Source organism: Bombus pyrosoma, linkage group LG7 (genome assembly GCF_014825855.1).
Source record: "Bombus pyrosoma isolate SC7728 linkage group LG7, ASM1482585v1, whole genome shotgun sequence".
NCBI lineage: Eukaryota > Metazoa > Arthropoda > Insecta > Hymenoptera > Apidae > Bombus > Bombus pyrosoma.
The window spans coordinates 5,867,104-5,891,637 of record NC_057776.1 but is presented as its reverse complement, the minus strand read 5'-3'; the positions used below and the strand labels follow the sequence as shown (position 1 = coordinate 5,891,637).

At 34.0% G+C, this 24,534-nt stretch overlaps 2 protein-coding genes across 12 annotated transcripts in view; one reads left to right on the top strand and one right to left on the bottom strand.

The window, feature by feature from the left end:
• The first annotated feature begins 133 nt into the window (after positions 1 to 133).
• On the top strand, positions 134 to 18,469 carry LOC122569669 (organic cation transporter protein). Of its 8 annotated transcripts, none has more exons than XM_043731063.1 (3): positions 163 to 275; positions 8,199 to 8,571; positions 13,141 to 18,469. In XM_043731063.1, exon 3 carries the CDS (start codon positions 13,746 to 13,748, stop codon positions 15,456 to 15,458), a length of 1,713 nt encoding a protein of 570 aa, XP_043586998.1. In that variant the 5' UTR covers positions 163 to 275; positions 8,199 to 8,571; positions 13,141 to 13,745; the 3' UTR covers positions 15,459 to 18,469. The 8 variants fall into 8 exon arrangements, 7 of the variants coding, with proteins under 7 accessions (XP_043586999.1, XP_043586998.1, XP_043586997.1 ...); XM_043731062.1 differs by having other exon boundaries at positions 178 to 275; positions 8,202 to 8,571; XM_043731067.1 differs by having other exon boundaries at positions 199 to 275; positions 8,435 to 8,571.
• A 3,833-nt stretch (positions 18,470 to 22,302) lies between these two features.
• LOC122569667 (V-type proton ATPase 116 kDa subunit a1) overlaps positions 22,303 to 24,534 on the bottom strand; it is a 52,772-nt gene continuing 50,540 nt past the window's right edge. For all 4 annotated transcript variants that reach the window (XM_043731058.1, XM_043731059.1, XM_043731057.1 and 1 more), the window contains exon 14: positions 22,303 to 24,006. In XM_043731058.1, coding sequence (XP_043586993.1) covers positions 23,910 to 24,006 — 97 coding nt within the window. In that variant the 3' untranslated portion in view covers positions 22,303 to 23,909. The remainder of the gene's footprint in view (positions 24,007 to 24,534) is intronic.

Here is a 24,534-nt window from a genome sequence, read left to right as displayed (position 1 = left end):
GAAACGCTGAAGCCGCAGCAACCGAGGAGGATCAGTCATAAATTTGTCGAATACTACGTTGAATCTCTAAGACCATAAGGAAATTTTTATTTAGTATGCATGTACCGCCATGCCTTCATTATCTTTTAATAAGAAGTACACGATTCGTTCACCAGAGCGCTTCGAGGACTTAGATTCGTTAGGCAGACTGACGTTGTACTTTCGGCTGTCAATCATTGTCGTGCTTCGATCTCTGCTATCTTTCTCTTCAAACTGTACCATTTACCTAAACCACGGTAAGTAGCACGTATTTTCACAGTAATTTTCACTTCAGTAACCTCTCTAACGATACATCGAAATAACGAGATAACGAATAAGCGATCAAAACTAGAGAACGATTGGACGACGCGAATTACGAACGCAGACGATCCACGATAATAAACATTACCAACGATATGAATATATAAAATAGAGTTGCATAATGAGTTTCGGCACCAGGTTGATTCGTTAGTGAAGTTTTAAGTTACAATATGAAGGTCTCTCTCTCTCTCTCTCTCTCTCTCTCTCTCTCTCCCTTGTCGATATTTTAACGAACAAATCTATCTTGCACACTAGTGGTTACTTTTTAATATTCTTCTCAGCACTAGTTCTTTGACACTGAACAGACATTTGTTCGATGAAAAGAGATACAGTATTTTGTAGTATATTCACGATGCAACTTCGAAATCCGTTTAAGCTTATTGGATTAGCTCGGTCGGAATCACAGTTCGAACGGGAGGACCCGTTTAAAAATCCAATATTCTCCCAGATCGATCTTCATTAAGACAGGCTCTTAATGCCAGATTCGTTGGATTTTTTCCAGTCGATGAGAAGAAAATACTGTTGTACCATTTGTACATATTTCAGTCCAGCCCGTTACAAGTTCTCTCCCCTTTTTCTCCCTCTCCTTTTGTTTGGCATAGAACAGGCTTGTTGACACGTTCGGAAATCGTAAAGGATTTTATGGGTTATCTAACTTTCCAATTTCCGCTTTTACGGCGGCTACAAATGAGTCGACTAAATTGATCGAGACTCGTTCGTAGCCGTCCTTAGAGAACAAGCTTGCTATGCAAATTGAGAGATCATACTTTATCAAGTAAAAAGATAACCAAGATGCTATTTGTAGAATTACCTGCTTAATGTTATCTATAAAATATCTATAAAATTGTGTATTTATTTATTATTAATTCTTAATAATAATTATTAATTAATTTATTATGAGCTTATATCATCTCCGTGGTTACATAAAAGAATTACTACCAACCACATTGATGTGTTAGCATTTAAATAAAGAATTTTTAAAATAAGCTACCAATTCGGGAATTATCTGTAAAGCATAATCCATAAAACATACATACAAATGATATATTTATGTATTATTATTTTGAAATCATGTTTAAATGGAAAAATTTATCGATAATGATATTGATTCATTACCATTTATATTAGCAATTTTAGGAACAGTTTAATACATTATAATACATTTCTATATTTAAAGAACAGTAAGATGTTTGCACGATTATAGATCAAATCTAAATTTATTTTAGAGAGCCGCCTGCTGCAATATAATAAAAATATTCATATTGAATTATATAACAATGTAATTAAATTATATAATTGTATTTTAAAAACTACAATATTAAAAAGAAAAGAAAATACATATAATGATATACTCATCAGAATTAACTTTATTTTATGTGACATCTGAATTATTGCCGGATTTTTTCTATTGCATTAAAGGATATAAACTTACATAGAGAGCTTGTATGGCCGGTTTTTACTCTTGCTATCACAAATTGACGTTTCCTGTCGAGTGATAAAGCTGGGTATATTTCAAAGAAAATATTTTTTATATTTTTACGAGTTCTAATTGACTAGGAATTTATTTTAAAAACTAATTTTTTACTGATTATCTTTTATGAGTGATTCTTCAATTCTTTTTGTTTTTAATAAACTACAGCGTTTATGCAATTTTATATCAGTTCTGAAGTTTACTGGAGCAACTTTTTTACTTTTCTTTCATTTTTACAAATACCGATAACTGATAAAGCTAATTCAAATAAAGTGTATATTTGTTTGGTTATGTAGAATTTCGTTGCATTTTTCTGTAATAAGTAATTGATATTCCCAATTTTGCAATTATAATTATCTATGGTATAATTCTTTTACAATATACGTATTATTCTCTATGATTTTTCTATATGTATATTTATTATAATAAGCTCTTAAAATGGCATAAAGTAATTGAATGTTATACCACTTATTTCATCTTAGACAATTCTACATTTTATGCTTGATTATCTATTAATATATTAGTTTAAAAATTATTATTAATTATTATCTAGCACAGTAAAGGGTCAATTATCCGAGTCAATCGGAACCGAGGTGGTTCGGAAGATCGAATTATTCGAATAATATCGAACAAGTTTGAATAATGAAACGTGCACCATGTACTTAGCTAGTTGACAACTATAGGAATGAAGCTTAAAATTATTTATTGAATACAAGAGTATTACTGCTGTAACTTGAAATGTAGTACACATTATGCAAAATATTAATTAATTCTTGGAGAAATACTTTGAAGAAAAACATTTATTACATCTGTAGTATGTAGATTGGGGTTAGGTTTACGTATGTAGATACACATCTCCTTTTAGATGAATAAAAAAGAAACAGATATATACATCAGTAACAAGAAATAGTAATTCGACACAGTTAATGTTAAGATAGTTTATTTTTTAAAATAATAATCATTCTGGTTCCAAGAACTGGTGCTGATAACGACGATGCAATATGGATTCTGAGAATAGACGATTCATACAATCGAAATGTACTTCGATGGTATTAGGTTGTCCCAAAGGTTTTTGTCGTTTTACAAGGAAATAATAGACGCACATCATTTTTTGTTTTATATTATTTTATTGAATTATGTATGATCCATTTTGTTCTATTGGAACAACCTCATAGTTTTTCAGTTGTAAAAAATAACTTACAATTTACAATGTACATGCTATATAGTAATCTCTCCAAGTTCAAGTTCACAATTCGATCCAGGAGGCGGGTCGATTTTCAGTTGTTCGAACATTGATCAGTTCAATGCATTTGAAATAACGTAAATTGAATTAATCCGTTCCAGACATTCAACACGTATTTGATATAAGACATTTGAAATGTCTATTTCTAAAGAACATATTGGTAAATAGTAAAAGAAACAAGTTTAATAATCGAATATTTTTATTTATAATGATACATATACATAAAAATATTTCATAATATCGCTTAATTAATAATTTTTCTGCAGTCTGTTAATTGAGAGAGAACTGTACGAGCAGAAGTAAGGCCTGGGTCAGACGAGCGTCAAAATGACGGATGTTTCTTTGTTTCTCTTCCTTCTTCTCAGCTGGCATTTTGCTCGTTTGACCCGGGCTTAAGCAGAGAGATAAGACGACCATGTGACGGTTACATGACGGTGATTCTGTCTCTTTGTTAGAACTTTGACTTTTCCTTCGAATTTAAGAGCTGAATTTTCTTTCACATCTTTGCTCGCACTTGGAGGATCTACATTATTTGTATATCGGTATTTTTACAAAATATTTTGTAAGATATATAGAACATAAGATATATAAAATATAGAAAAAATGCTCCATGTTTTGATAGATCAGAAGAATTTTGCATTCCCATGATTATCATTTTCGCTTTATTATCTGGCAAACAACTTTTTAAAAATATTGTAACACGATATGCTTCTTGAGAACATTTTATTCTGTTACAAATATGAGAATTTTTCAAAGATTATTATTTTAATTTTTTCATAGTACAATATATATACGTAAATTGATAATTTTAGTATACGAAATTAATAGAATTAATCAAGTAATTCGAATGTGAAACATGAAAAATATTATTGAAATTAAATAAAATGTTGAAGAAAATGGCAAATTAATTTTCGGAATTGCGTTAACACGCAAGCGACGCGATACGATGCAATCTCGCTGCAATATCGCCAGTGTCAGGCATTATGTATCGGTTAACATCTTTTTGCTTTCATCCGGTGATTCGATTTCGTCGTTTAGTCCCCTTCTGCAAATATATGTATATTCCCTACTTGACAACTATCCTGAGATCTCGATACGTGGCTATGGCCTTACGGCCTTCTTACAAGATTATCCACACCAAGATAGTAATCGTTTTGTTTTCTGGGCAACTACACGCAGGATAGAAAGCGTCGTGTTGCTATCGCAGTCGCAAATCATTTACCACTTTACCGCTATCTATATCTATAGATCATCTCAAATACATATTTCTAAACGTTCTAGGAGATATTCAAAAGATGTAAAACATTTGTGTATAGACTAATTATTATGTAACAAATTACAATAGATTATTACGATTATTATGAAATATTTATTCGTTGAATCGTTCGAGTTCTTAAGGACTTCGTTTAATCAATCGATCGTATTTTTCGATTTGTAATTTATGATTTATTGTAATTTACATTTTACTGTAAATTCATTTCATTTATACGTAGCACAGTTTAAATAATCTTCTTTATCCTAATCAATTATTTTTATCGATTATTAATAACCTTAAAACAAATACATATGTATATACGATGTAACATATAGAACATTATTTCTGTAAATTATTATCCATTCAAATTATACTACGATTTCCAAGTAAATGTATATCCGATATATTAGAATTTTATGTAGATATCGAATTTGACTATTTTTAGTATACCTACATTTTACAGTAGAATTTTATACGCGTATCGAATTTTCTTACATATTTGATTTATATAATAGACTTTATATTGAGAGATCTTGTTAATTTTTGTCATTGAAAATAAAAATATCCTTAAACATGTCAGTCAGAGATCTAAAGAGACAGAAAAATGCAATTTAAAGCATTCTAAGACAGATGCTCAGTGTTCTTTCAATTTTAAAATACAAATCAAAATTGAACAACGAATTATTAACGTAGGAAGAATTCAATGTTGAGAAATTCAATTGCATATCTTATCAGATATTTAAATGAAGCTTAACGGAGGTTAATGTATGGAAGCCGAAAATAAAAGGTATCAGTCGACCGAAGCTTATTATGTACCTACTTTTTACATTTATTAAACATACCAATAAGATAATTCGTCGTAACTTGCAAGTTTACGTTTTTTTCTACGTATAATGCCAATGACCGTGACTCGATAGTGACATTAAGACGTCGAGGTAACATTAAAAAAGAGAAGAAAAAAATACTAAATTGTTTTTCCTCGAGTAACGAAGTATCCTTAAAAACACATTGAAAGGTTTCGATCTTTTCGAGGTTACCCCATCTTTCACGAAAATCACCACGTACGTATATACTTTTAACATTTAGTATATCTGCTACTTGGTATCGAAGTGAATTCAATAGCTTGGTAATTACAGTCACATTAACAGAGTAACACGAAGAAAATGTCCATCGTTAGAAATTCTTTATTTCAATCATTAGAAAAAAGAATATACGTAATAAAATACGCATTTGAATATTTAAACTGCAATAGGTACTCGTTGTATTTATTACAACGAAAAAAATGAAAGCATATCAAACATTGATCCTCCAATCGATATAGAAGATGCAAAATATCGATTAATTTTATGTCTAAATTAACATCGTATCTTTCGAGTATTACAAAACGTTCACATCCATTTTAGTAGCAAGTAATAACACGTAATAATTACTTAATCGATCACACATAGATATTCTCATTTTTGAATCGCATCTGTCATCGATTCGATAATATAGCAATATAATAAAACCTAAATCGATAACGCGCAATTATGCAAGATTTTTAATGTATATTTCTATACCGCTCGTTGCTTCGACCAACGATCGTATGTATTTAATGCAAAGTTAAATTATTACATAAACGATGAATAGCTAACAATAGCTAACACTACACTATCAAACAATCACTTTCCCTTTCGAGAATTATTGCCACACGTTTGCAAGAAATTATGGCGTAATTCTTCCTTTCTAACCATTTGACTAATCGAACATCTCGGAAACTAAGGTCAAGCAGAGTTATACGTATAGGAAAAAGTTGTTGAAAACGTTGATCTTTGCAACGTATTGATGGAGAATGGAAATGGAAATCGATGAGGTAATTGTGAATATGTAATTACCTTTTTTTTTCTTCTTTCTATCTACTTCCATGCTATCTTTTCTTCTATTTGCATTCGTTGTTTGACATCTGAATTTGTATAACAAATGTTGCTACGCCTACGTGTTGAAGTAAAACGGGTGTATTCCCTGTTTTGCTCGTGTTTACTCAGTGGCTGTGTAACGAACCACTCCGACACAGTGTATATTTGTCTGCTTATTTCTGCGTGTGTGATTATTATCGAACTACTTACTAGTATTACTATAGGATACGCTGTTACACTAGTAGATTACGATCGCGATCAAAATTACAAGCACTTGCACGTTAGCTGTGTTATCGAAACACATCGAATCTGTTCGGCTGGTAACAGGCGAAGCGGAATTGATGTTAAATTATGATCCGTCATCAGATAATTGAAAATATTTCGTTCAAAGTACACGTAATATCGAAAGATAATTATAATTAAATCATGACCATCAGCAGTTAAGATAAAATGCACGCAACGTGATATCTTTTTTGTTAGTTTGAAAAATGGAAGGTTTTGTTCAAATTTTAAAAGTAATTTTCGTGTCAAGAAATTTAGCAAACAGTAAAACGCAGTTTGAAAATCTTTACTTGGAACGTTTAGATAAATGTCCTATGAGGCGATACGTTATTGTTAAGTTATAATTAATATAAAAATATATGAAGTGCCGAATGCAAGTATAACAACATCTATTTATGAATTTATTCCTGTAGCTAAGAGTTTGCCGAGAAAGTATTTTCCAACAATTAGATATTCAAGCAGTTTCGCTTCTCAGAAGATGCATATATGAATTCAATTGGCTATGACAAAAAGTTTATTATACCTCACTTTCACTGTCTCACTTTATAACGTTACACACGGTACATACTATTCGCAATTAAATAGGTCCTTTCATATGTTGTGTCTTCTTTTTTAGATCTAACGACCTAGATCATGTACTTTATATTTATGTACTTTATACTATATTACATATTCGATTCTAAGGACCTGTCTTGTGACAATATAACAAATATAACACCAAAACAGTTATATAAGTTAGCTATGTAGAAATAATAGGAAAATAAAAGAAATGATAATTTACAATTTAAAATCTCAAAAAAATGTTAACTTACATAAAAACAGCTATATAGAAATACGAAGAAACTACGGTATTTGACGATAATGCCATAGAAATACGCAACTACAAAGAGTAAAGAGGAGGTAGAATTCCGTAGCTTGGTATCTGGCAATTACCAACTGTACCATACAGAGACGAATAAAAATAATAAGAAAATAAAAGAAATGATAATTTACAATTTAAAATCTCGAAAAATGTTAACTTACATAAAAACAGCTATATAGAAATACGAAGAAACTACGGTATTCGACGATAATGCCATAGAAATACGCAACTACAAAGAGTAAAGAGAAGGTTGAATTCCGTAGCTTGGTATCTAGCAATTACCTAGAGACGAATAAAAATAATAAGAAAATAAAAGAAATGATAATTTACAATTTAAAATCTCAAAAAAATGTTAACTTACATAAAAACAGCTATATAGAAATACGAAGAAACTACGGTATTCGACGATAATGCCATAGAAATACGCAACTACAAAGAGTAAAGAGAAGCTTGAATTCCGTAGCTTGGTATCTAGCAATTACCTAGAGACGAATAAAAATAATAAGAAAATAAAAGAAATGATAATTTGCAATTTAAAATCTCGAAAAATGTTATCTTACATAAAAACAGCTATATAGCAATACGAAGAAACTACGGTATTCGACGATAATGCCATAGAAATACGCAACTACAAAGAGTAAAGAGAAGGTTGAATTCCGTAGCTTGGTATCTAGCAATTATCAACTCTACGATATAGAGATGTATTAATAACGAATTTACTATTAATTAACAATGTAATATTCTTAATAAGGAATTTAATATTCTTCCGATCGGAGCATTACGACACAGCATTCAATCTTTCCCCCGACAAACTTATAAATTGCTCTAGACAAATATTTCTGTGTTTAAAGTAGGTACTCGAGGAGCAAGGCGGAATAATCGCACGTGGTGGAACGCGTAAATCTTTCGTAACGGTTTGCTCCAGTTTATTTCCAGTATATGCCGGCAAGTCGTACACGTCAGTCATAAGATACATCTCGATCTCGATGCAACAATCGTCCCGCAACTCGTGCCACGAAAACGGTGTACCTTCGTCTTTCTAGCAATTAATCCCGAGGCTAAAATTGAAGACGTTTCATAATTGGAGAAGGGGTCACGACAACGAGCTTGAAAAACTGGCGGCGCAGCACCGCGCGTCGTTCAATTGACCATCATTCGACTTGATTCGTGTCAGTAAACAACTAGCGCAAACAATAGCCGTGTGGCCGAAATCCTTTCGAAAATGTAAGTTTCTCTTTATTTCGATAAATATCTCTTCTTCAAATGAATACACAGCCGTATATATATTTAATTATATATTCGATAATTCGACGAGATAATTGAAATTCTGGGTTCTAATATTTAATGATTTACAAGAGAGAATAAAATAAAAGATAGTCTAAATTATAGTTTGTCGTAGGTGGTACATATTTATCGTAGTAGGTTTATTAGACGCGTCTAATATTTTCTATCGTCCTATCTGTTTTTTACGTTTATAATAATATACACATAGAGGAACGTTTTAATACCGCTTTGTTCTATTCATCGCAGACAGTGGAAGCTTTGTTTTAAATGTGAATGCATTGGTTTTGTTCGGTGTTAGCGTTAAGCCCATTTAACCAGTCAACCGCGTTTGATGAATATACACATCAAACAAAAGCTTTGTTTCGTCGTATAAAATAAAATATTCCCAATTACTGTAAAAAATCCAAATTTTAGTAAGAATCAATGAAAATGTTATTTAGTGGTATGTTTACTTTATATCGCCAGTAAAACTGCTATGCATTTTACGAAGAAAAATTGGATTATTTTCTTTTTATTCTCCGTATAATGTATTCATTTTTACAAACTGAATTGGTTATTTTCCCCGTTATATTGGGTATGCTCGAATTGTTTGTGCAATCTTGTCTCCTTACAAATTGGATGAATATTTTGCCATGTATTGCCCGATAACAATTGAAATATAACGTAATAAGTATGATATGATTAAATTTTTTGGCCGAAAGTGTTGAACAAATTATTGAGAATTGTGCGATTTCGCAAACACAAACTTCGGAAATTGGTCGACCAATCAACAAGTTCAACTACAAAACTTACTGTTATCAACTTAATATGATAAACTAATTTGGATTTTCTCGTATCTGTCTGTTAATTTACCTAGGAAGCACTGGAGAATATATTTGCCCAGTTTATTGTATTTTATTACGTTTACCTGTGTGTTTACTCAGTATACTTCGACGAGTATACTCGTCACGAAGAAATGGCACTATTTTGTATTGCGACGAGTATACTCGTCATACGTAAAAAAGATTAAAACAATCATTTCGTTACAATTTAATTCTATATTGTAACAGCCACACGTACCCCGTGCTTGACGAGTATACTCGTCATCGCTTACTTCTTGCGACACGTACTAGATACACTTTTCAAAGAGACCGCAACAGCTAACTGATTAAAATATCAAATATATACTATTATAATAAATAATAATTTTCCCATCTCCTACTAACGTTACGACATAAGATTGCTTCATATTTATACATTTTCTATTTTCTGCTTTATGAATCGCGAAGCTAAAGAATTTCGTACAAACGTGAAATACTAAATATAATGAGTTTCCCTTTTTTTATCTCAAACAGAATAAAAAATTTGCAGGAAACGATATAGGTTTCTGTTTGTCGGAAGAAAGTTAAGTTCTTCGAATAACCTTGTGATATTTTGCGAAAAGCACCCACGCGTTTTTAGTACAATGAAGAATAAAAAATCGAATTCATTCTGTTTTGATTGTAAACAAGTTCGATAGTTTTGATATTGAAGCAACACGCAACAATGCCATAATGTATGTTACACGCATAATATCAAAATGATAATTTATACGAAATTCAAACGACGTTCGATTCGTTTCACTTCCACTTCTAGCGTGCGAGTTCAATTGAAAACATTGGACAGGTTCGTTGCATCCTGATAAGGAATATATATTGACTATCGAACAATCAATTTCTTTGTGCTACCTCTAACTTTATCGCTACGCGACGAAACGCGACGATCGATTGATATTTCGTTGATTGTGCTATTACCTAGGCGCGACTGCAATACTACGAAAGGACAGCATAGTTGATAAACAACGTGGTGACAAAAATACCATAGTTGGTAAGTGTATAGGTACACGAGTGCCAATTTTAAATACTCCTTTTATATCTGTCACATTAGGCATAATCATATTGGGTTGTCCTAAAAGTTTCTTTCCTTTCGTAAGGAAATAATAGATGCATGATATTTTTTGTTTTATATTATTTTATTGAATCATGTATGATCCATGTTGTTCTACTACCACATAGTGAATCGTATATAATTCAATAAAATATTACAATGTTGTTCTACTACAATAAAGTGAATTGTACATAATTCAATAAAATAACATAACGTTATATAATACAGAATGGATTGTACATAATTAAATAAAATAATATAACGTTGCTCTACTACAATAAAATGGATCGCACATAATTAAGTAAAATATTATAATGTTATTCCACTACAATAAGGTGAATCGTACATAATTCAATAAAATAATATAACGTTGTTCTACTACAACAGAATAGATCGTACATAATTAAATAAAATAATATAACGTCGTTCTACTGCTATAAAATAAATGGTACACAATTCAATGAAATAATATTATTTCCTTTTAAAATAAAAGAATCTTTTGGTACAACCTAATATAATCTCGAAAAGTACAAATTCTACTAGCGAATCGTTTGTTATTTATCAAGTAATTCGTTTTATAGCTTCTTTAAGTAACGTTAAAACTCTAACTCAAAGTTATAACATTATTTATCTTAAATCTTAAATCTGAAAAACCTTTAACCCTGAACATACAACACATACGAGAAATAATACATATATTTATGGACACAGAAAAAAATATGATAAATTCGCTTGTGTCGATTTTCTGATTTTTTCCAGTGTACTTAGTTTACAATTTAAAACAGTATTTTAAAAACAATAACATAGTTAACGTTATAAGAATCGATATTTCTGAAATATTCGTGAAAGTGACAGACACACATACATATGTAAGTATACATATTTAGTGGGAAAATATATAAGAGAATAAAAATAAATTAATTAAGTAACAGGTACACTCATAGGATCGACGATAGCATATGGAATTTTAAAATTATTCTCTTATCAAACGAAGTCAAAGAAAAATGCGCAATTTATCACGTTTCTTTTGCCGTACATGTACATATGTATATCCAAATAATAATTCAACTGTTCGTAATAATGAAGTAACAATTGTTACCAGAAAATGCTTCATTAATTTTCTAGTTGTAAGTAACGTTTACTTGTTAAAAATAAAATAAAGCAAAGTAAAGAATGAATAAAGGAAGAGCTAAACGCGTAATTACTTAATACATAATTAATTTAAATTAATACGTGAATGAAAATATTGTACGTATAACATAATGGAAAAGGAAGTTATTCACTGGTACCGTCAAAAAAAAAAAAAAAAAAGAAAAAAGAAAAAAGATAAACACAACCGTGGATTCACTGTGGAGAAAGTATTTCATCGAAATCTTCGTTATCTTTATCTTTGTATTCTATTTGTAATATGCACAGCACAGATGAACGTTAGTTAATAAATTGCAAATAGAGTACACGCTCTATGTATTATCGTAACACGTAGATCTGAAAGAGTGCAAAAAGGTCAGAAGCACGATAGAAAGCAAGGCCATGGGAATTCAAAAATAGCCAACAAGGCAATACGGGATACCGTGACGCGTCCGTACCTTTAGCTCGAACAATTTACGCGTCGAAGTTTATTTAGGGGAAAAGCTATCATCGAATGATATTATCCGATTTCGAAACTGGTAAGATAATCGATCTCGCGACTCGTAGCTTGTAGCCACAGAAATCGACGATATCCATACCGTATACGTGGTATACCAGCGATAAGGCATTGAGCATACAAACTATCAAGACTATAACTTTCAGTCTGATACAGTACGTGCTGCGAGAGGTTTTACGATATACGTATTTTCCCGTGTTGCGTTTCACTCGAGAATAAAAATACGAAAAATTGTATACATGTATGCAAGTACGTACGTAGCTATGTATATTATTCGGACAAAAGCGGAATAACTTTTTTAAGATCGGCAACTTGCATTCTTTTCGACAAGTCTTTTTAGTTAGTTGTCGCGAAGGTAATAGTAATAGGAAATAGTAAAGTTCACTTTCTCTATCACTTTTTTCATTCGGGTCTATAATGAAAATTTAATTGAAACGGAACAGTTTCGCAGACTTATGTCGATTATACACACACACGATGCTAATTGTAACGATACGAAGTAAAGAAAAAGAGGAAACTTCATAAGTGAACAAGAGGAATCCTATTCGTGTTAGTAGGTACCGCGTTGACTTTCTAACGTATCTCTATATGAAAGTTACACGCTGCATATCGAATACTATTTTATCTGCATATTAGATTATATTTCGATTATTGTCTCAGTAAAAGACAAATCCCCCTTTAAATCTGTAATTTTCTAGAAGGATTATAGAACGAAATCTGATTCTAAAAGCGTATGTTTGAACGTGTAATTATCAAACTTATGCTTATTTATGTGGCATTTATTTTCAGAATACTCGCTCCGTAATCGATCGGTTATCGATAATTTAATTATAGTTAATTATAACTAATTATCGATTTTCTAAAACGATTATGAAATCATACTACATATTACCCACATGTAAAGGCGCGTTTCAAACGTAATAATTACGCATACGTATTTATCTCGCATTTATTTTCAGAACAATCTGTGGCAGATGTTACGACGTAAAATTCACGGAATCGACATCAGGTGAAGCGCTTAAGGAGGAAAATAGGTGGTAACGGTGCCAAGAGAGTCCTGAATTTTGCAAAAAACGAGTGCAACGCATTCTCCGGATGCGACGAATCCGTTCAGCGGCTGTTCACGCTGGTAATTCTAGTCGGTTATCCAGTTCTCCGTGGGCATTAGAACAGTGCAGTTCACACGCAGTCTACGCTGTTACGTTACTTTTGACTCTGTCCTGAATTCGTGCCGTCTCGTTTCAAGTAACTAACCAGTCGGCGGACGAGTAAAATATTTTCCAAACGGAAGAAAGGATTTGCGATAAGGAACATTGCGAGAATATCGAAATAGCGAAAGAGAAAAGCAGCGAAATTTCGATAGCGAAATTAGATCGACAAACGATACGTTGAACACGCCTTAGAAATGAGTTGGAAATGCTAAAAGGGCAGATAATTAAAAGCTGATGGACATTGGGAAAGAAATAAAATCAAGGCGATTTTAACGCGAATCGCGGTTAGACAGAGAGGTCGGCTAACGAGAAGACGACTGGAGAAACAAGTTTGCCAAGACGAAAGACGAAAGATGGCGAGCGTAGATAAAAATCTCGAGGAGCTGATGATGCATCTCGGCGAATTTGGTAAATACCAATGCTGGCAATTCTGTTTGCACATTCTCGGCGCATTGACAGCCGGTCTGCATATGCTGACCTTACTCACAGTCGCTGCAGTGCCACCGCACACGTGCAACGTTCCGCGGTCCACGTTTCCGACAGAATCGTTCAATTTCACATCTTCAACATGGAACTCCTCTATCGCGTTCGACGACGTTCCCCGAGCGGTGGACGCGTGCCACTATTTGGACGCGAACAACGTTACGAAGGAGTGCGATTCGTGGACCTACGACACGGAGTACTTCCAATCGTCGCGCGGAATGGAATGGAATTTCGTTTGCTCGCAGCGATGGATGGGCGCAGCAGCGCAATCTTGCTACATGTTCGGCGTGTTTATCGGAGCCGTAACGCTGGGCAGTTTGGCCGACAAGTACGGCAGAAAGATAATATTCTACGTGTCTGCTGTTGCCCAACTTGTTTTCGGAGTGACCGTAGCTTTGGTGAACAAGTACTACGTTTTCCTCGTCCTCAGATTTCTATACGGTATCTTCGGTTCGGCTGGCGCTTACATAACAGGATTCGTCCTGACGATGGAACTGGTCGGAGCAACAAAGAGGACCGTTTGCGGAATAATGTTTCAACTGGCGTTCGCCGTTGGGTTCATGCTAGTAGCCGTTTGGGGTGCCGTGATCAAGGACAGAACGTGGCTGCAAATCGTCTACGGGCTTCACAGCGTACTTCTTATCGGCCACTGGTGGCTCATGGACGAATCTCCACGTTGGCTGTGGGCTCAAGGTCGCGTCAGCGAGGCGTTGACTATCATACGAAAAGGTCTGAAGATGAATGGCAAAAACGTAGATATAGATACGGGAAAATTGATCAGCGAAGGGAAGATACGGCAGATGGATCAAGAGGAACAAGGTTCTTACGGAGCCTTGGATCTCTTCAAGACTCCCAATCTCCGAAAGAAAACGTTAAACGTATGTCTGAATTGGTTCGCCAATTCCATCGTCTATTATGGGTTGTCGTTGAACGCAGGAAATCTCGTTGGAAATCCATTTCTGATGTTGTTCCTCAGCGGTTTGGTGGAATTACCTTCGTACTTGCTAATGTGCTTCCTGATGGACCGTACCGGAAGAAGATGCCTGGTCAGTACGTTCATGTTGATCGGCGGCGTGTGCTGTATAATCGCCTCCAGCATCCCGACTGGTACTGATACAGCTGCCACCATAATCGTAACCATCGTCCTGTTCGGCAAAGCTTGCATAGCTGGCTCCTTCGCGGTTATTTATAACTACACGGCCGAACTGTTCCCTACGGTAGTAAGAAATACCGCCTTGGGAATAGGCTCTATGTGCGCTCGTTTCAGCGGAGCTCTCACACCGTTGATAATGCTGTTGGACTCTCTGAATCCCAAAGTGCCTGCGGTACTCTTCGGTTTCGTCGCCCTGGTATCTGGTTTCTTATCGTTGTACCTGCCGGAGACTGTGAATCAGCCGATGCCTGAAACTATCGAGGACGGTGAGAATTTTGGCAAACACGACACCTGTTTCGCTATGTATTTGCGCTCGGGCAGAAAAACCAGCGCCGCTTACGAAGCTACACAACTTACGCAACTCACCGTCGACACAGACGAGAAGGAGAAGCTGAATGAAGGAGGAAGCCCCAAGGAAAATTCCCACTAGAGAGCATCCGTTGCCACTCTTTTTTATTCTTATAAAAATCTTCGAAAACATTCCTACTATCGTCGATTTGTTTCTCGATTGACCGTTTTACGCTTAACTCGACTGGACTATAAGCAGGTAAAACTGTGACAAGCGCGAGAATACATATCGTGATTGAATTATTTTCCTAATCCTATACGATTCTAATCGCTAAATATGGAAGAAAGTTTTATCTCTTCTTACAACTTCTCGCGACCATCGTAAAGTAATCCTTATTAAACCATTGATCCATTAAATATCGATATACGTACGTGTATTTACGTGCTACATTGGTTCACTACAGTATTCGTAGCAATCGAAGTTTACTAATTTTCGATAAACTCGTATACGTACAAGGTACGGCCGAGCACGAGGTGATTCATTATGAAAGAATAAGAACGAAATATGGAATAATATTTGTTCATTTAAGGCTTAGTTTTCGAGAAAATCGAGTTTGGAAATTTATCAAGTATACTTGAAGAACATGGTTAATTACCGACTGGTATGAGTAAACGATCGATAAGATGTTATCGATAGAAGCGAAAGTAAGTAGAAGATATAAAATAAAACTTGTCTGTTCAAGGCTATATTTTCAAGAAAACAGAGTTCGAACATGTTTAGTTAAGAATCGATCTAGTAATTACACGCGTACGATAATTTTTCAAATTTATTTTTTCGGAAACAAAGTGTCTCGAGGAAATATTTTATTCTGCATTTTCCACTTATTTTCACGCGTAAAATGACCTGCTGTCGATTATTTAACCCTGTCTAGTCCGGAATTAGCCACGTAAAAATATGCTTGATAAATTTTAAAACTCGATTTTCTTGCAAATCAAGCCTTAAATGAACAAATTTTATTCCATATTGTGTTCTTATTTTTTCATAAGGAATCACTTCGTGCCCGCTTGTACGTGTTATTCGGCTGCACCCTGTACATTTCAACCGACTACATACGTATCGTGTAATTTTAGTCTACTAGAAACGTTCACAAGTAGCTACTCTCTGCCTTGAATATCCTATACATTTTCCCGAAATAAACTTTCATTTATCTATTTATAATTATCATCTCTTTCTTTCCATCTTGCAGCTTTCCACGCGATAAATTCTCCATTTAAAGTTGAACATTTTTAGTGCACTTGACGGATTACTTTGGCGCCATATTGGCTTTTAGCCGTCATTCGATTGGTCGCGCAGATGAGCGCGGAACCGAAGTTGCCGGAAATTAGTTTGACTGGCGTAATCATAGAGATATACGTATATACATATATACAGATATACATGTGTGTGTTCGTGTGTGTGTGTGATGACATTTATTTACAATCAACGACGACTCATTGCACGAATCGTGGCTAGAAGCCAATATGGCGTCAAAGTAACCGGTTAAATACGCTAAAAGTGCTCGATTTTATACAAGTACGAACGCGTAACTTTTGAACCAGTGGATGCTGCATTTTAAAATTCGTTTCTTAGGTCGGGACACATCGAAAACTACAAGTTAAGTCATTTTAAGTTAAACCTTTTTACCTATTACATATATGTATATACGTATACGTCCATATATGCATCCCGAACATTTTGCTTCCTTTAAATTTCCCATGAACGAATAGAAGTCGACGAATCGTCCGATTATGGTCACCTGTTTGCGGTAACTGTGCAGTTTACGATCAAATGCGGTTATGTTTGCCAGCATTAACGTCGATCATTCAAGAAACCTTGGATAGTGCTTTTTCTTTTTATATTCGATCCTTCTTTACAGACGCATCGATCGATGCAGCAGTAGGTTGGTAACACTAACCTTACCAGGTCCATTTCATATAACCGGTTTCAAAATCTAATTTAAAATTATAGATTCATCGTTATTTCTTTCGTTCATCTAACTTTATGTGAATTCTTATATTAACAAAAATTGAGAAATCGATTAATCGGATAATATAAGGATTTACATAAAGTTAGGTGAACGAAGAAAATAACGATGAAATTAAATTTCGAAACTGGTCGCTCGACCGGACCTCGTAAGGTTAGTGTTAAACATTCGATCGAGATTGTAAATTGAGCTTCTCAGAATTTTTATTCGTTTTAACAAATTTTAATTTTAGAAAATTGGCTCGTTTGGAAAATTTTAATACGTACATAGTTGTGACGTTCGATTAAAATGCTTGAAATTATCTCTCGTTCGATAGAAAGTTGTATCGTGTAATAATTCTACGGCATTTTCATCTAGTGCATATCGACAACTTACTTTCTGTTCTGTTCAAATCGTATGATATCTTTCTCCGAGTTATAGAAAATACAATGGGGATCTTTACGTTCTACATTTTATGCGATATGCATTTGTCGCCACCGAGGAGTCCCGATTTTCCACCAATTATGTCCAGAGACATAATACTGCAACGCTATATTATAGCCTATAGTCTATATATTATAGTCTATAGTCTATAGTCTGTAGACCATCGGTATACCAACAAATAATTTTCCTTGTACAATTAATTTCTGTATTCTAAACAATACGCGTTCTAACCTTAAAGCATGAACATTTTTTTCGAAACTTCTGTCTTTTAATTTCCAGCCCGCCTCTAAATCTATTTCAAATAATCTATTTAACCAGTTAGCTGTTATTGATGAGTACACTCGTCATGAAGAAATGGCAATAGTTTGTGCTACGACGAGTATACTCGTCATGCGTAAAAAACACTTAGAATATGCTGTTTAAATTGCAATTTAGTAATCGCAGTAAATTGCGGTAATGAAATTAAAAAATAAAACATTCATATCATTACAAGTTAATTCTATGTTACAACAGCCACGTATACTCCGTATTTGACGAGTGTACTCGTCATCGCTTACTTTTTCCCCACACATTTTAAGTACTACACACTTTACAAAGAGGTCGTAACAGCTAACCGGTTAAAATATTTACGATACTTTATAAAAGTATACTTTTTATAAAATTTATAACTTATGTAAAAAATATATTTATATATTATATAAAAGAATATCGTAAAAAACTTACATGTACGTATATAGATACTTGGGTATGCGCGCAGAGATGGAAAAGAAGGTGCTGTGGAAGGTGCGCGGCCCTGATTGGTTCTTTTTCGCAGACTCAACGCTTACGTCGTAAATTTAAGCACGCGCATTGGCCGCAAGCGTTGCATATACAAACAAAAGAATGTAACATCACGTGACGGTTAGCGATAGAGTGAGCAATGCTTCCCTTGCCGCTGTGTTATCTCGTCACGCTTCTTTCCATCTCTAACTACATCTCCATCTTTGCGTTATCTACAAATCTGCATATATACATACGTACATACTTATGTAAGTGCAACCGTCTCTCAATTTACGCGGAGCATTCGTTTTAAGCGACCGAAAATCGCGTAAATAAAGTCTGTTTCGTAAATAGTTACGAAAGAAAAAATATGTACACATACGACGACTAGCGCAACGTAATGAGCTTTCATTCTTATTTCACACAGCGTTTCAACATCGCCGAATAAGTTACTGTGTGTATACACTTGTTGCTTTTAAGAATTGTAGGAAAATATATTCTCCGGCCGCTTGAATTAACACATCGACGACGGTACGCTCTGACAAGCATACAGTTTGAATTGCCGCGTATTTTTGCCGCGTATTTTGAAAAGATTCAAAAGATCGCCCGGATAGTTCGTTCCGATTTACATTTCGATTCAATATACATTTATCGACTTACATGGGTGCGATTTTCTTCCACTTTCCATTCTTCCGGAACATTTCAGGTTTTCCAACGAAAAACTATTCAGTACGATATTTTATTTTGACCAAATTCCTTAAAAAATCGGTACGGACCTCCCGAGCAGCATTTAACCAGCGTAGTATTTAATTAAAGATCAACGAGCATATTTAAAGATACTTTAGTAACGTTTTTTTAGCATGAAATGCTTGAAAACAATTTCCCGGATGGGACTGGTGCTAAAGAAAATTTATTATTTTATTAAATTGCTTAAAAATCGGAACGAGCTTTCCGGGCGATCAATATTACATCCAACATATCGATAACGGTTTCGTATTATTCAAACATGTAACGTACAAACATAACATTCGCAATATTTCGTTCATAACGTCCATTGCTTTTTTTTTACTGTTTTGTTTAACAGTAGTTAACATTTTTTATAATATATCGCATTAAGTGCGTAAGACGCGATAAAACCTACCGCGTAAATCGCGTAAATTATAGTTTACCGCGTGAAAAGAATGGCGCGTAAATCGAGGGACGCGTGTATTTACGTGCAACCTACGTCGATTAGGGTGCGAAGTGTGCGCGGTATAGCTATTGCAAAGAACCGCAAATCGGCGCCTTCGTAAGTTTCTTCCATGTTTGTTGTTTGAAAGTAAACGCGAAAGTAAACGTAAACGTTTAACATGTATATTAAAAATATTATACACCTAGGTATCTGTTGCGCCTCCGTTAACAAACTTGAACTGGCAAGACTGAACGTTTCTAGGACCTTCTCATCAAATCAGTGGCTTTTATCGATGTTACGAATTTTAAGCTATTCGTCGAATCGAAATACATACGTAGTACGTATAAAGTAGACGACAATCTTTGAAACTTAGCTTTAAACATCGGAAAGTATACGTAGTAATAGAATTTTTTAAACGTCCAAGATTTGTATATTTTGCATAGTTAAAACGATTATATCTAGGTGCATCGAACGGCACAGTCGATAGAAACGTTAGAACGTGTAAAGAACAAAATACAAATACCGAATATCACGTTTCAATTTTTAATGTCGCATTTAACGGCACGTTCCTTTCCCACATATCAATTTGTAAGAAAAAGGAAAGAGATTTAATTGGGAAGGAGAAAAACATGATAAGTAGGGGGTACAGTTTCGTTGTTTGCATTTTGTCTGATTTCTATGTTACCCTCTATACGACTAAACAAGAGGATTTTAACACGACTTAATCGAAGACTTTACATCTTTTGCTAATAATTCGTAAGTCGAGCAAATTGTCTACAAACCAAATGTGTTCATTGGCGAGGCAAGCGATACTCCGATATCTTCGGTATTTGAATATTTGAATACATAGCACCAAAACCAAATATGAAAGCTTTGGTAATACGAGATTGATCGACGACAAGGCACTACATTTTTAAACCAAACAACGTACTAAATTTAATGTAAAAAAAGTCGAAAATTCCACGTATTCTTCCTACAATCTTCTTATATCTACCTATTATCTTTTTTTCGATACAAAAACGTTACCGTCTTACTTTTTTACGTAACAAATAACTAAACTGTCGCGTATCTGAGATTCTCGAGCAATTTACTACCAAAACCGAGTGTACATTACGTGCTAATGTAATAAAAAATAACTCGTAAAAACTTGTTTAAATAACTCGAATTAATAAAATACGAAGACGAGATTATTTTTAATACGCGACGGTTTACGCACAAAATTTACCTATTTTCTCTTGAAATTGTTAAAACTATTCTTTAACTGGAACATTAGTACTCGTCGCTTCTATCTGTTATAAGGGCTCGCGATATCAATTTCTTTCCGGAATTGTGGAATTTTCGAAATAACGAAACGCCCGAAAATATTAAACACGTAATACAAATGTATTCAATACAATTTTGTAATTTCAACTTTCTGTATTTCCTTTTGTTAACAGAATCGTCGTGTACAGTTTCAAGTTAACAGCGAATGGTTCGATTGGTTTTATCGAAACAAGTTGCTAAAAGGAAGTATTACATAGTTTAACGAAATTAATAATTTTGGAAGTAACAATCGGCAAGAGTGACATTTCTTTGAATATTTTTCTTAACCCCTATCGAAAGCGCGTCTAAATTAGAAGTGAAGTTGCTGAAAAGTCCTTAAACTGACACGCAAATGAAAATGATACCCCGTCGTTACAAACATCGAGTTTTTGAATTTCTTTAATTAAAATCCATACGATTAAAGTGTGTGCCACTGTAGTGGTAAATATACGAAAGTTGCTATTTCTTTCTTCGAGAAAATTCAATTAATCGACCACTAGACCGCCGATACTTACGCAAATTGATATTTCAATGATCATAATTGAAGAACTAGAGTTAATTGCAAGTAATAATAATAAAATGCTAGTTTTGTAAAAAGAAATCGTTTAATCGGTCCAAATCTAAGCGTTTGGCGTCAAGTATAGGTCAATTATCAATAGGTCAATTATAATATCAATTATCGTACGATGCAGGAACTGGGAATTTTTACATCGATGAAAAATACGTTTTCTAAATTGTACGCCTAACTATCTATGATGGTGGAAGCTGCGTTTATTTATCGATAGTATTTAAATTTAAACGCCTGATGCCTAGACGGTGTTGCACACGGAGCAAGTATCTTATAGAAAGAAAAAATATAGGAAGAATAGTTATACACATTTCACATTGTGCTGAAACAAGTTCGAGATATAAAAACCTGCGGGACTGCGATAGAATCAAACTATTTACAGACGACTATCTCGATTATATGGGCAAAAAGTGAAAAATTGAAGAACCCATGAATATCGTGTGTAGAAATTACAAAATAGATATCGACAGCAAACACATAGATGAATATTATTATGATGAGTAATCGACTGTTTAAATATTTGCCATCTCTGCGAAAGTTAATAGTAAGCTTGCATCTTCTGACAAAATTACATTCCTAGTTTTCAGACAAAATTTCCATATATTTCGTGCGACACGCGTAATACATTCGTGAAAAGTGGCTACACGCGAGCTACGATAAAGAAATACGAGTAGCATTTGCTTCGCGCGCAGGAAAATAAAAGAGAATGCGCAGGAACGAAATGAATGTAAGATCGTAATATTGGTAAAATATATATTTGCATCGTTTTTTTTCTTCTTTTTCCACGTTATATTGGATACATTGGATATTAATACCTACAATATATTGGATGTATCTCTAACGATCGGCATTTCTTATTAGTTGCAGGGTCAATACTTCTCGCAATCACTCTCAACAATTTGTACTCTAGTAACATAGAATGTACATTCCCGCCATCCTTCTCAGATTTCAACTTTTCTCTCCACTTATATATACTCCTAGCATAATAATATTATGCGAATATAGATAGTATGCTGGATATTGTATTACGTTACGCGATACTTCTACCGTTTCGTCATATTTTGAAAATGAACAATGGAATGAACGAGACGTATACCGATTTACCGATCAACGATATGCGCTTAGTTGATCCAAGACAAATTTCTCTTCCGAATAACCGTGTATTATTACCTTGGTGTAGAATTTAGAAAAATTACCCTCTTTATCTCGTCTACGATTTTCTTCGACTACTTTCTGTCGCGTTAATAAGAAAATAGAAAAGATATTTTTAGTAGGAAAACTTGACGATATATTTCTCTTTTTTTTAAATACTGGGACTGATTGATAGATTCGTGAATAAGGTCGATCGATAAACTTTCGCCACCGTATATGTCCTATTTAGTAGAATGCTGTAAAAATTATTTAAAGAACGTCGCGGCACCTACTACGTACAAGTACAGGTATTCTCAATTTTTCACGAAGGATACATATTTACGAAGAAATAAGACAAATAAATTATTTCTTAATTATACAAGTATAGATGGATCGTATACGAAACGTAACAGCTAATACTTAACGTGCTGTGATCTAACAAAAACACGAATGAAATTACATGTTACTCGACGTAAGAAATCTGTTTCATCCAACGATTGTCTTCAGTTTCTAGCGACGAATTTACGCGTTCGATGTTATTAGACTGTTTAGAGAATTTACAAAGAGAAAGCACGATATAGATATTCCTCTCTTTAGCGGAATTTTCAAAAAAATTCCACCAATTTAATTCAATTAATTTTTGCGTTTTATTAATCGGTACCTACCGATCCATTGGAATTCTTCCGTTATCTCTTTAGGTTTCGTTCTATCAGAATTTACAGCATAATTTATCTTATCATCGAAATACGTTTCTCGAAATTGGTTTTCCAACGTACACCGAGTACCTACATGGTACATATATACTATATACGTATTATATACTATATATTTAGGTATATACGTACGTTCGATACACGATGCAAACTTTCAAAAAGAATCGGTAAATGGTAAATGACGTTAGACATGTCGCAATACTGTTGTTCAATTCGTTTATGATTAAATAGGAAACGATACGGGCTATCTATCTTGGATTAAACGTTGTTCTTACGACGATTGATGTATCGTTTAAATCGCGATCAATCGGTTAATTTGAGAATGCTCTCAAACATACTAATAGAAATTTCCTAAAACAGACATATCTTTCCGCTGTATTTCATTCGATACTGCTGAATTGGTTATATACATAAAATAAAAACAAGTCTTTCCGTTTAACACGATGGATATGTATGTCTAATTATAATTGTTATTGCCGAAGATCACAGCAGTGGTCCGATATTAGTCTTCGGATTCTTCCGCATCTAAGATAGTTTTGAAACAGAATGGCTGAAAGGGATAACCCTGGCCATCGTAGAATTTGCTCATAAACTCTACCCTGAAAAAAGAAAATTATTACTATTATTATTATTATTGGTATTATCGTCCTGCATACACGTAATGCTTGTACAAAACATTCTGAGATTTCACTAGGACGCGCGGTACATTCGTAAAATTTTTCTACCGTAAGTGCACGAATGATTGAGAAAATATATTATATCTGTTCGAGACATTTACGTTGCTCAAAAGAATGAGAAAGGAAGATACAAGTGGCGATATTCGTGGAAAACAGCTAGCTGGTTAAAATCATTCAACTTCAATGCAACTCAGCTAGCAGAGTTGCAGTTGCCTGACCCCCATTCCTCTGGCTCCTACTACCAATTAGTTCCTATTCCGATTAATTCAAGCAATAGTTATTCAAAACGACTAAAATGGATGAAAAGACAAAGGATGAATCGCGTTTCGAGGTTAGTAAGATGACGATACAGATATTGCTTTCCATCGTTATTTTTTCGTCTTTCTATACATTCTACTACTATAACTCGCGTATCGTTGTTAGACAGAGATCGGCTAAGAAACCGGAATA

Excerpts from the sequence above, each read along its gene's own strand:
- LOC122569669 (XM_043731064.1), top strand. The coding sequence starts at position 13,746 with ATGGCGAGCGTAGATAAAAATCTCGAGGAGCTGATGATGCATCTCGGC.